At 42.1% G+C, this 13,641-nt stretch overlaps 1 protein-coding gene across 4 annotated transcripts in view; it reads left to right on the top strand.

Moving 5' to 3' along the window:
- SULF2 (sulfatase 2) overlaps window positions 1–13,641 on the top strand; it is a 261,320-nt gene that overhangs the window by 199,862 nt on the left and 47,817 nt on the right. For all 4 annotated transcript variants that reach the window (XM_024207533.2, XM_024207524.2, XM_024207515.2 and 1 more), the window contains 3 exons: window positions 1,641–1,810; window positions 6,511–6,661; window positions 9,707–9,882. In XM_024207533.2, the coding sequence (XP_024063301.1) occupies window positions 1,641–1,810; window positions 6,511–6,661; window positions 9,707–9,882 (497 nt within the window). The remainder of the gene's footprint in view (window positions 1–1,640; window positions 1,811–6,510; window positions 6,662–9,706; window positions 9,883–13,641) is intronic.

A 13,641-nucleotide genomic window follows, 5' to 3' on the forward strand; every position in this document is an offset into this window, starting at 1 on the left:
CTTAGAAAATACATATATGTTTTAATTAAATGTGAGTGTATTATTACTCCAGGGTTCTCTATTAGAATATTGACTTTCAGTTCCTTAATGGACATTAAGAAGAGTTTTTCAGATATAGAGGGTCAGGTCCTCAGCTGGTGGACCTCCATTGTTTTTGGTGGAGTTATGCTTATCTATACAAGCTTTCATAATTGAAATGAGTTGATGGTGTCTGCTTTGTCCTCTGTAGATAGTTATTCATATGACAGATACACCACATAATTCAGAACAGGTGGCAGACTTGGATAGGGTAAACCTAGGATTGGAATAGCAGGAATGCTTCAAGTCAAGACTGATATGCAAAGGTGTAAATTGGAGCTTGGTCAGCCTGGTTCTGGGAGAGGCAGCAAGCAGTTGTGCTAAGTTTGAACAAAGAAATCAAGTGAGAGAGGCCCCTTTTGAGTAATGAAAGCTGACTTTCTCTTGCACCTCCGTGGCAGGGTTGAAGGAGATTGAGAAGGCACTGACTGTACTGTACTTGATTTGTTATATAGCAAAACAGAGTAGTTCAGTCTCCAGGACTGTCAGTCTTGCGGCTTTGCGTTACCTTTACTCTATAAAAGGGAGTTGCACGGGAAGCCAGGGACTGGGCTGATGAAAGAAAGCTGTGCTTGAAGGGAGAACCAGGGAGGTATTCCATCCTCTGTGATGTGAACCACACTCATACTTGGTGATTTGATAAAAGCAAGACACTGCATGTGGTTTTACTTTGGATTTTGGAGGTAAAAAGCCAGTCTCTTTTGTGCTTGTGTTGTTTTACAATAACTAATACCATGCTGGTGTCTGAAACTTATGTTGATGTATAGAGTTTTCTTGATATGCAGGGAGTGTCACAAAGACACTGTTTTCAATCCACATGCTTCCAGTATCACAACATGTACTTGATATTCTACAGGATCACCAAGGATGTTCACTTTACATTTTCCCAGGGGACTCTATTAAGTTTTCAGATTTGTTTTTTTAATGGAGACCTCTATCTACCTACCTTTAGATTCTCACGCTGCACCCATCATCATGGTATCTGAGTGCCTCTCTTGTATCTGCTGTGCTGAGTCAGACCATTGGTCCAACTAGTCCAGTATCTGGCTGCTAGCCTTGGTAACTGCCTGATGCTTCAGAGGAAGGCAAAAAAAAAAAAAAACACAAATCAGTTGAGATTTTCAAAGCATTCTTTCAATGGACAATGTGCCTAAATCCTCTTGCATGCTTTGAAAATCTCAACCCCAAAACACAAACAGTCCTGTAATTATCCATTACCTTTTAAAATTCCAGCCATGCTATTTGACTGACCCTCTGAACTAGTGAGTTCCACAGTTTGGTTAGACACGTGTGTGAAGAAGCTTTTCTAGTTGTTCTAAATTTAGCTGCCCTTAATTTCTTGGAGGGGCTTGTTGTTTTTCCATATCATCGGCTAGAGAGAAGGGAGTGATCTGTTTTTTCATTTATTGTTCATAATTTTAACAACCTAAACTTAGTCTCTCCTTACTCTTCCTTTCCAGGCTAAATAATCTTTTTTCCCACATCCCTCGTGATACCCAAGACTATCTAGGACTCTAATTGGCTGTTGGAATATTTTATTCAACTTTTTCCTCCTCTTCCAGGATTATCTGACTGACCTGATCACCAATGACAGTATCAGCTTCTTCAGAATCTCAAAGAAGATGTATCCCCATAGGCCAGTATTGATGGTTCTCAGCCACGCTGCTCCTCATGGTCCTGAAGATTCAGCTCCTCAGTATTCACAACTCTTTCCCAATGCTTCACAACACATGTAAGGAAAAATAAAATCCCTGTATTTCCCAGCAATAGAAAAAAGAACAGGGTACCTCTGCTGGAAAAACATATTTTGGGGTCCTTAGACTCTTGGCATGCGTTTATCACAGTTAGTAAGAACAGAAGAGTTCGGAATTTTTATATGGATATTCAGAATACTATAAGCACCTTCAGAGTAGAGACCATATCAGTGGGCCTGAACCAAAGCTCCTTGAAGTCAATGGAAAGATTCACATTGATGTCATTGAGCTTTGTGTCAAATTCTATGGCCCTGATTCTCTAAAGTCCCTTTATGCTGCTCTGGCCGTGTGTATCTACACAGCCTGTGACAGCGAGCATCCCATCCTGGGTTGAGAGACTCAGGTTTGCAGGGCTTGCACTAGCAGTCTAAAAATAGCTCTGTAGGCAGTGCTTTGGAGTCGCAGCTGGGGCTGGAGCTGAGGTTCTGAAACCTAGGGAAGGGTGTGGGCTTCAGAGCGCTATCATTAACCCCACAAGCTCAAGTCAGTTGACCCAGGCTGGGAGGCTCGCTGCTGTAGCTGAGTTGACGTACCCCAAGTGGGTGTAAATTTGACTTCAGTGAGACTACTTGGGAGATAAGGTGCTATTCAGCGTGTTTAAGGTGAATCAGAACATGTCCCTTAAATTGTAAGTTCTTCAGGGCTTCAGACTTTACCTTTAAGTGTACATATGCAGTGCCTAGCACTTTGTGGGTGTTACCATAATACAAATAATAAGTAATGTTTATTATTATCCCCATTTAATATTCAGACTGTCAGCATCTCAGTTTCCCCATATGACTTGCCAAAGTCACACAGGAAGTTTTCAGCAAAGCTGACAAATAATTTAAGTCTCTTGATCTCTAGCCTTGTGCTGTCACCAAAATTCAGCTCTCTTCCTGTGTGGTCAGAGAACGCAGTGATTTCAGATTAAAACTAGTTTGGCACACTTAGCTTTCAGGGGCAGAGTAGTTAATTTCAGCTTTGTGGAGGAGACAAGGATTGACTCTGTAAGGTGATCATCAAACAGCAGTTGAGGGCACCTACCTCCTTGCAGGATTGGGCTTGGGGGGGCGGGGGGGGAGAGAGAGAGAGTGTGTGTGTGTGTGTGTGTGTGTGTGTGTGTGTGTGTGTGTGTGTGAGAGAGAGAGAGGGAGAGAGAAAGGGTTTTCTTTGTTTTAGTTTCTGATTATTAGAGAGCTAAGAATTGTATATTTCGTTCTGCCGCACTGTGCCACTAAAGAGAATCTGTCTCTCGGGCCTGAAACGACACAGTATTTCATGTTTAAGTTGTTTGCAATCCCATGCTCAGTTCTTTTCCTTTGAAATGAAAATTACAAAAGCTCAAAATGAGTAGTGTCTGCTATTGCTCGTACACAGAGTTGCCCTCCAACCTTATTAGGAATGCTTATGGAAGACACTCTTCTTTCAAAGATATAATCATTTTCCACACAATCCTCTACAGCAATTTAATTATGATGATGCAAAAGAGAAAGGGGTGAAGGGATCATGGGAAGGAAGGGGATGAAATCTATGAAATGCATCTCTGTATGTTTTTTTTTCTCTTTCACATTGTTTACTTTTTCCCCACACACCAGTCTAGTTTATTTTCCTGACTGGAAGATCTTTTTTATGGAAATTGCTGCAGGATTTTATATCAGCAGTGAATTTCGTTATTACTATTATTAATAATAATCTATTAATTTATAGACAATAGTACTTTTCAAGAAATTTATTAGTTTGTAAAAGATTACATTATCTCAATAAATTAAGCAGTTTTTTCCTTCTTTTAGATGTGCATACTAAGTAGCCTGTGTTGTGTATTTATGCAGAGAAACTGTCTTCAATTATTTTAAACACTTTTTATAGCATAAGATGAAACTTAAGCTGTTGTTAATAAAAAGGAACACCAAGAAAAGTGTTGCTTTCAGAAATGCATCAGTATCTCAATAGAGCTAATCAGCTATTAATGCATTTACATTTATTAAATTTTTAGATATTTATAGAATATCTGTGTATTGTATTGAGTATGTATGGCTTGATTTCCAAATAAAAGTTAAACATACAATTGCTTGTCTAATTGGAGTGCACAGTCCCCACATCTGCACATGCAAATCAGGTAACTGCACATGCAAATTAGTCATCTTGTTTCACATTTCCTCCCTCTGACCTCCCAAGCTACCTGGGAATTCGCAATCCCTGGGTAATGTAGTGCCAGCATAGCTGTCCCTGTGCCATCCCTGGGGCCTGGTCAGCGCAAAGGTGAGACATGGCTGGAGCACTATGGTGCAGCTTGGACCAGTCTCGAAAATGCTTTAAGTTGCACTAGGGATTGAACTTGGTCCTTGTCCAGGCTCAGGATCAGGCTCAACGTAAAGATGGCACACCTATGCCCCCAGCTTCCTCCTGCAGCTGTGTCAGCTGAAGCACTAGAACAGCTGAGGATCTGGCTCTTAGTGTGCAGTTGCAGTCCTATCTTAATTGAAAATCTGTTCCATAATTTCGCTCCCCCGTAGCAAATCACTGAACTACATTAATAGTTTCCCTTTTCTTCTCCTAGACTTATAGTTAAACAGGATGGAACAGCTGGGCAATTTCATATTGGCCTCTAATGTTATTTCTGTAAAGAGTACATGTTTTATGATGACTGTTTCCCATGGTCAAATACAATCAAGGTAGCTTCCCCCACCCCACCTCTTCCTTTTGAATGGAATGTGAAGGGGTTATTTTGTCCAGCTTCCAGGGATGTTCTATCTTGTGTATTTGGCTATGAGAGAAACAAATCTGTTAAGTGTAAGAGGGTTACATTTGTAGTAATCAAAGAAAATCATGGGCTTCGGGTGGATTAAACAGCAGGAGATTTCAAATCAGCCAGGAGATCACAAAGCAAGCTGAAAAGGAGTTCGCCATTCTAGGCATTACATAGCAACAGTTTCCATAACTGTCAGCATATTCATAGGAGCAATGTCATTATTTCAGCCACAACAACATTCTGAAATTCAAGAGACTATTAGCAATGCACGGAGAATAAACAGAGCAGCCTCTCCTCCCCAAACAGAGAAGCCTCGCTTCCCTGTCTAAGCGCATTTTTCAAATAGGCTCCCACATAAATCTTTCCATCGAAAACATGTTGCAACCCAATTATTATTGTAATGTTTATTTCAAACATGAACGAAACTTTTAAGAGCATTTGGCACCAATGACATTCAAAGATATGCTGGGTATATTTCAAGGAGGAAAGTTTTCAATTTGTTACTATTATTTATCCTGATGATTTAAGTTACCCTGCTGCTATGTTGTTGTGTGCACAAGAATAGTAGTGGCTTTTGTCAAGACGTAAGTATAATTAGCTGGAGATTGAATATTGGGATGCAGAAAGTAACTTGAGCAAAATCTGCAGCTCTTTGCTGTCACAAGGCCACCATCTTGGGTTTTACAGGAAGCTTGTGACATTGTGCTAAACATTAGCACTGATCTAATATTTTGAACAGAAGGAGAAATCTGAAGAAATCTTTCATTTGGGTGAAAAAAATCTCTATTTGTGAAACTGCATGGTCTGTCCCAAGCCAATGTACCAACTAATGCTTAGAAACAATAAAAAGGGCCCTAGGTCTTAAATGGTGATAAGATAGATAAATAAAACAATAGCTTCTCTTGAAAATGTACGACAAACAAGTTCATAGTATGACAAAGACATATGGAAAGAGAACCTACCATATTCTAATCTAGAAAAGCAAGTCCATTGTGGGCGTTAGCGCCAGCTGGTCTGGAGCAATGTAGTTATGAACAAAAAAGCAAGCTCCAGAACTCCCAAACAAAATTAAATAAAGGACCATCAGTGATGTGCCTGCTCATTGTTAACACTGATACTTTAATGGAACTACAGGATCATTAGGAATTAAAGGGGCACTGATGCTCTCACAGGGTCATTAAATCCAGCTCTTGACTTTTTTGTCAGGGTCCTAAATTCTCTTTCCATAATGTGCACTCATCAGAGTGTAATGTGAAGGTTTCTAATGATCTCAGAAGAGTTAAAGCTAGAAAGTACCCACATCCCATTCCCCCCACCTTTTTTTGGCAGGTCTTTAAAATGCAGCTTTGTATCCACTTCTGCTTGCCATGAGCTCACATGCAATTTAATACCACCAGGTAGGGTACCTGTGCTCCCCTGAGTATGTGAGTGCTGCAATATTAACATGGCCAGTCATGCTGAATTCAACACAGTTGTTAAATAATATAGTGGAATCTTTTCAGCAAGCTGGACCGTTATTATTAGGAGCCGATCAAGCTGTAATAGCCTGTGTTAGTATGGGCAGAATGAAAGTGGAGCAGTTACATTAGTGGAAACTCAAGTGCATATGTTCTTGGTTCAAATAATGCTTCCCAATTGTGATGTTAGACTTCTAAGGCTAATCTGCTGGCATTGAAATGTATCCCTACTAGTCTGGAGAATACTGTTAAAAACAATGTATATTTACTCTTTTTAATAGGTTTTACTTCCCACAGAGTTATTTCCATGCTCCCACCTTTCATATAAAACATAAACTAATAATATTTTTCTATCACAAATGTAATGTTTTCCGACATACCACAGAAAGTTAGTTTTGCAGTGTTGGTCAAATCAAGTTTGTTGGCATACACTAGTTTATTATTTTTTCATAATAATGTGGTGGTCTCTGTTTTCCTTATTGCTCCTTAGCACTCCCAGTTATAACTACGCTCCCAACCCAGACAAGCACTGGATAATGAGGTATACTGGTCCCATGAAACCTATTCACATGGAGTTCACCAACATGCTACAGAGAAAGCGCTTACAGACACTCATGTCCGTGGATGACTCCATGGAGACGGTAAGATTGGTGGTCGTTTTTTCAAGCCCAACAGATACTTATTTCTTGAGTTAAACTCCAAAATGTTTGTGCATTTTTTAAAAAAAAATAGTATATTCCTACTCTGCATATAAGCTAAGCATGCCAAGCTAAACATGGCTTCTATTTATCACTACCTCCGAACTGATAGCTCTCCCAGATTCTCTGGTTTCTCTGGCATTGTTATTCCAAGTAAAAAACGAGCATATTGTAAAGTCCAAAAGCTAGCAGAATGTTTCCAGATACCTACTGCTGTCCAGTTAAAGAAAGAAAAATGAAACCTGGGGAAAAAAATTGTAAAGCATGAATTTTAAAAAAATCTGATTTACATTAAAAAGCGTCAAGTCTCACCATATACTAGTTGGAAACTAATAATCCCAACTGCCAGCATAGTGCACTCCTGCATTACTGTCTCTTTGTCCAAAAAACTCCAGTGAAATTAATGTGGTTACATCAGGGCGGAACCAGAGTAACTGGAGTATCTCAAAAGGACTTAGGCGCCCAACTGCCATTTTAGGTGCCTAAATCCAGAAACAGGCCCCACTGGGATTCAGAAAGCCCCCACTCAGCTGGCACCAAACCTCAGATGTGGGGCTCCTTCAATCACTCATGTTGAATTGTTCCATTGTGAATAAATCATGAATGAGTCTCTGGGCCAGAGAGAGAGTAGGCAAGCCTGAGACTGACTCTGCAGCCTTATGATTAGAGCACTCACTTGGGAGGTGGGGGACACCCAGGATCCAGCCCCCCTCTTTCAATGACTTTTTAAATTGTTTGTCCAAAGTGGAACAGTTTTTACATGCAAGACTGAGGGAGCCCCACATCAGAATATCCCACAACTCAGTGGGTAGGGCACTCAAATGAGAGGTGACAGAGCCTTGTTTAAATCCCTTCTTCCCCTCAGGCAGAGGGAGGCTTTGAGCTGGATCCCAGGTGAGTACCCTAACCACTGGGCTGAAAGTTATGGGGGAGCTCGTCTTTCTCCTCTCCCCTCCACCCCCCATTTAAGTACTGAACTCTCTGAGAGGGGTGAGGCTTAGGCATTCTCCCCCCCCCCCCCCGGCATCTTCCATTGACTAGCTTACGTGGGGAGCTGCCTAGCGTGCTGGCTTTTGTGAATCCCATTCTGAGGTTCCCGTTTCTCCGCATTCATTGTACAGTGAACCTAGGTACTTAACTCAGGCTTTGTGAATTCCAGTGATTTTTCTAAGTGCCTGAAAGTTAGGCATGGTGACACTCAGCATTTTCACAGTTAAGTTCCTTTGTGGCACATTGATTACATATATTTTAAAAAACACAGGCAGACTTTCTAGATTGCCTTCATTATGTAACAATAAGATTCCAGAAACCTCACAGTGCAAGCTGTGTGTCAGTGGGCCTTGAAAAGGAACCTATGGATCAGCTGGTAGCTACTGTGGAAAAAGGATGGGTTTGTTTCAAAGTGCAGAAAGGCTAATCTTGAAGGTATTGCAGTTTACAGCTTTATGTCTCCTGGAAATCTTATCCACAAAAGATAACAATAAAGGGAGTCCAATAAGGCAAGGATGAGATTTATCTGTTAGTAATGTATTATAATTACTAATAATTAATTGGGCATAATAACCCAGGACAATATGTTCTGCCCTTGTAGCTAACAAATATGCTGTGGTGGGTCAGACACCAGTTTTAGAGAAGACACGTCACAGAGTCACCTGCTAGCACCAATATATTTAGGGTCTGTTAGTTAGCAAGGTGGTTTCACTCCTGATGATTTTGCTGGCTGTACATTTTACTCCAGACTGAAACTTAATCTTTTGTAGTTTTAACCACAATTTTTAAGTGAAATTGTATGTACCTAACATCCCTTAAAATGTCTGTTAATATTTTGAGTGCATGGCAGATATCAATGGCTCTAAGAGGTCACCGTGGCTTATTTAAACAAAGATTGCAGTCCAAACGTTTATATACATTTGTCTTTACGTGAGTCTATACCATTTCCACATGGAACATCAGACACGTTGATTTAGGCTACATCTCAAAAAGGGAATCACATTTTATCTTTAACATTTTGTCCATATTATCACATACTATACTGGTCTGACTTCATTTACTCTGGGTTCACAGTGATGAAAGTTCCTTGACTCCAGTGCAGTTTTTCCTGATACACACAAGTGTGAGAGCAGAATCAGGCCCATATTTTCTAATCACAGATCTCACATGTGGGACAGGGAATGACATTGCCATAGAGAAAATCTGCTGTAGTACCACGTTGCTAAATCCACGAGATGACAGAAACTGACTAAACCTTGAGGATGAAACGTCATGTGATGACGGGTCATTAATGCTGTGCATTGATACCCTTCAATATTCACCTAAAGAGGCCCATTTAAGCCCCCTTAAACCAGTAGGATTCAGAGTTGAGGTTGAAACACTTAATTCACCAGATAGCAAGAGTGAATGGCAGTATTTGCTGTTTAGTTGCGAGAGTTTGCGAACATTCTGTGTAAATGGGACTCATTTGAATGGTGCCCAAATGGTTGAGTGGCATTTAACCAAGTATTAAATAAGTGTGAAATTCTAAATGGTGTCATTTTATTAAGAGAGTTTGCCAAATACAAATTTAAAAAAGATAAAGGGCTAGAATTTCAAAAGAACTCAGTATACAACAGCTCCCATTTAGACACCTAAATAAGTGTCCAGAGTTTGAAATTTCCAATGGAAAATGCCGGGTGCAAAGTACTTTTGAAAATCTAATGGAAGCTGAGCTTTTTGAAAGTCTATCCTGAAATGCGTAGTCACTATTTTCATTCAGTAAAGTATTATTCTATTGCATTTTAAGTATTTATAGATTGTTCTTTCAAAGAAAATGGCCTCCTCTTTTAATCAGGATAGTTGCTTAATGAGGGTTCTTGGATGTCTATTGGGATGTCCTAGTTAAGAACATCCAACTCTGTTATACAGTATATATGTGTACACTTTTATGCACAGAATTATTTCAAATATTATTTATACTGTTATTTAGTGCAAAAATATTCTTTTTTTTTTCAGATTTATAATACACTGGTTGAAACAGGTGAACTGGACAATACCTATATAATATATACAGCAGACCATGGCTATCATATTGGGCAGTTTGGACTGGTGAAAGGGAAGTCCATGCCTTACGAGTTTGATATCCGAGTTCCTTTTTATGTGCGAGGTCCGAATGTGGAGGCCGGGTCCCTGTAAGTCCTTGTTTTTCAGCTCCTGAATTGTTTTTGGTTTATTGGTCTGATAATCATGATTGATATGCAAAGGAATGTGAGGTCAGTGGCCATGTACCAGGGGCTTAAAAGCACATGCAATGAAGTACAACTGTGCAATCAGATTAAAAAATGTGCTGAGTTTGAGACAGAGAAAGATAGAACCTTTGTTTTATCAGCTCATTCATTGGGCTTGATAGTTAGGGGAGTGTGTCGTTAACGTCCTTTGAGTACACCAGTGCGGGCTTTGCATGGACATAAGAGATTGTGACATTAGGCACATCCCTGAGCAATGGGTACGTCAGAAACTGCACTGCCCCAGGAGTAGGGTTACCATACGTCCTCTTTTTCCCGGACATGTCCGGTTTTTCGGCACTCAAACCCCCGTCCGGGGGGAATTGCCAAAAAGCCGAACATGTCCTGGAAAATGGCGGCTCTGCTCCTCCCCTGACTCTTCGGCTCTGTTTAAGAGCCGGGCATGGGGGCTGCCCGAAGCCCAAGCGCTACCGGCTTCACGGTTTGCCGGGCAGCCTCCAGACCCTGCGCCCCCGGCTGGGCGCTTCCCCTCCTGGGCTCCAGCTGCGCTGGGCAAGCGCCGGCCGAGGGCGCAGGGTCTGGGGGGCTGCCCGGCAAACCGTGAAGCCGGTAGCGCTCCGGCAGCCCTTTCCCCGTGGCTGGGAGTGGGAGGGAGGAGGGGGCGGAGTTAGGGCGGGGAAGGGGCGGAGTTGGGGCTGGAGTGGGGAAATGGGCGGGGCCAGGGCCGGTGGAGGGTCCTCTTTTTTTATTTAATAGATATGGTAACCCTACCCAGGAGGCATTGTGACTCAAAGGCTAGGTCTCCACTTCAGCAGGCATAGCTATGTCAGTCAGAGGTGTGATCCTGACAGACGCAGTTGTGTCAACAAAAGCCCCAAGTGTCGATGAGCTATATCAGCAAAACTGTACACTTTTACCAGTATAGCTTATTTTGGCTGGGAGTGCGGGGGAGAAGCGGGGCAGAGAAAGCTGGTATCAGCTATACCAGAAAAGCAGTGTTGCTGCTCTAAACTGCACCCACACCAGGAGTACTTTGCTGGTATATTATACTGGCAAAGCACTCTTAGTGTAGACCTGGCCTTAATGAAATTTCTGCATCACAGTTCCTCTCCTGCTTCCTTCTTGCCCTGTGGGTTTAGTAATTTGCTGTTATCTGTACCAGCCATGAATTGACATCCTCTGCACTCACTCAGCTGCACTGGCCTGTGAGTGGAGAGATGGAACCAAGGTTCTGCCCATTCCCTGCCCTCCCTGGTCACCTCCTACATGATTCAAGGACCATAGCCCATTCTAGGATATAACCGGGTTTTTACGAGTGGTCCAAGTCACTGGGTAGCCTGTGGCTTGCATCCAGTCCAAGATTGGTGTGATATTGCATGGAAATGCCTAGTCATTTCTTCTGTTCATTTCAGTCAGACTCTAGGCCATGATATTTGCCAGATAACCTTTCTTTATATGTTCACTGCCACTGTAGATAGTTATCAGAGATTAATTAAATGATAAAATAGAGTCAGTATGCTTTCCTGTTTCAGCTTGTAAAGAAAAATGAACATAGTATTTTCCATATATGACAGCTACAGAAAGTTTTTCTTTGTTTATCCTTTGGGATTACACAGTTAAGCTGTTTGTCAGTGACATACGAGAATGCAGAATATGACTGTTAATTAAAAAGGTAGCTTTGATCAGCTAAGAAATTATGTAAATATACTTTCTAAGCAATTATTTTAATAGCAAATGTTTTCACTTAAGTAATGATTTTGGACAGAGTGCCATAATTTGCTGCCTTTTATTTATATCAATGTGCATGTTTTAGCATAATTACCACATATAAAATCTTCCTCCCACAAGTTCTTTTTCCCTTATACTACAGAGGAAAAGCTGTAAGCAACTAATATTAAGAATGTAATAGAGTAGCAAATCTCTTTAAAAATATCTTAAAGGTTTTATTTAGCGTGATGATTAAATTCATAGTATCAAAAAAAAGGCAAGAAAGTTTTAAATACTATAGGTGTCATGCCAAAATCCCTTGACATGGAGTTATTACTTATTTATGCAGTAGTTGTGCGTGGTCCCTGTCCCAAAGAGCTCATAGTATAATTTAGAGATTATTTGAAAGATAATACTTCACAATGGCAACACGATGGCCTAATTTTCAGAGGTGCTGAGCAGATAACTCTCTGTGAAAGACATGGATTTTAAGAAGAGATCTGGTGGAGTGATATGTCTGTGGAGCAGGGGCACAACCAGAATTTTCATAAGGAAGGGGCCCAGAGCTCTTCCTCCCCTCCGCTCTGCCCCCACTACACCCTTTCCCCACTGCCCCCACGCCCAGTCTCTAGTGTTCCCCCTTTTGCTCCCAGTCCTGAGCTCTCGCGGGTTGCCCCCACAGTCAGCCACATGCTCTTCTCCCGCCACTACCACTGCCCCGCACCCGGCTCTGAGCTCTCCTCCCTGTACCGAGCACTTACCCAAGGAGCTGTTCAGGCTGACGAGCACCATCCCCACCAGAGGCCAGGCTGTTCTGGGAGCCCCAGACCCCATTCTCCTTCTGCATTCCCAGGAATCACCAAAAGCCCAGATCCAATCTCTCTCTCTCTCCCCCCCACCCCCCGGCCCTTCTGGGGATTGGACATTCTGGTGCCCCCTGCTCCACTTCTCTCTGGGGGCTGGGGTGCCCAATGCCCATGGACACTGGAAGGACTGCAAAGGAGGAGGGCCCAAGTAGGTTCCTTCCATCAGGGTGGGGTGGCTGGGTCAAATTTCCAGCTCTGGTCAGGGGCTAAGGTGGGGTTCTGGGCTCCCTTCCTCCGCTCCCACTTGTGCCCCTGCTGTACAGAAGAAGGGGAGGATGCATGGGGAAATAGAAGGCTCTTCCAAGCTTTTGAGGTGGTATGAAGGAGGAGGTGTGAAGCCATGAGTGCGGGGAGGAGACCAAAGGAGCTGTTAGGAGAGAGTGGCGTTGGAAGAACATAAGGCACAGGAAGAAGAGTGGGTATGAAATGAGAGATGAAGATCCAGAGACTCCATGAAGTGCACTGGGGACTTTGCTATTGATTTTAGGTCTAAGGTGCTTAGATAGTACAGTGATGGAGGACAGGGTATAAAAACATAAGATAGATAGAGGAAGCCACGCCCTGTATCACTTGGAGCAGTGACTGGAGAAGTGGCTGTGTTAAGATTGTGCAGCCTTTTTCCACATTAAACAGGGCAGGCCTCAGCACACTCCTGCTTACATATATTGGAATGTTAGCTGGCACCATTGCCTCTCTATTACTAAGCCCTTTCCTTTCCATTCCAGGGGAGGACCCTTTATGGTGTTATACTGGGCTCCACAGTAGGTTATCTAGGTAGTAGGGTTAGTATGTCTTGAAGCTCCCTTTGGCTCTGATAATTAGGTAGGAAGGGGGGAGGATCTGTGGGTTGCCTCAGTCTTAATATTGCTATTTCCTTTTGAACTTCCTTTTAGTCTGGTGATACAGAGGCATTTTAAATCACTAGTGAATGACGCCTCACAGAACCTTCCCATTGGGTTTTCTGTTTGAATACCTTTTGATGATAGAAAATATTTTTATTAGGAACACAGGAATCAGACACTGAAAAGACCTAATAGAGCAGAGTTCATCCCACTAAAAGAGAAAGATGAAGTCCCCTGAAGAGAGGATGTATTAGATAGTAAATTGATGCTGTCTTTGAACCTGTATTTCC

Source organism: Terrapene carolina, unplaced genomic scaffold (assembly GCF_002925995.2).
Source record: "Terrapene carolina triunguis isolate 2854851 unplaced genomic scaffold, T_m_triunguis-2.0 Scaffold130, whole genome shotgun sequence".
Classification (NCBI taxonomy): Eukaryota; Metazoa; Chordata; order Testudines; family Emydidae; genus Terrapene; species Terrapene triunguis.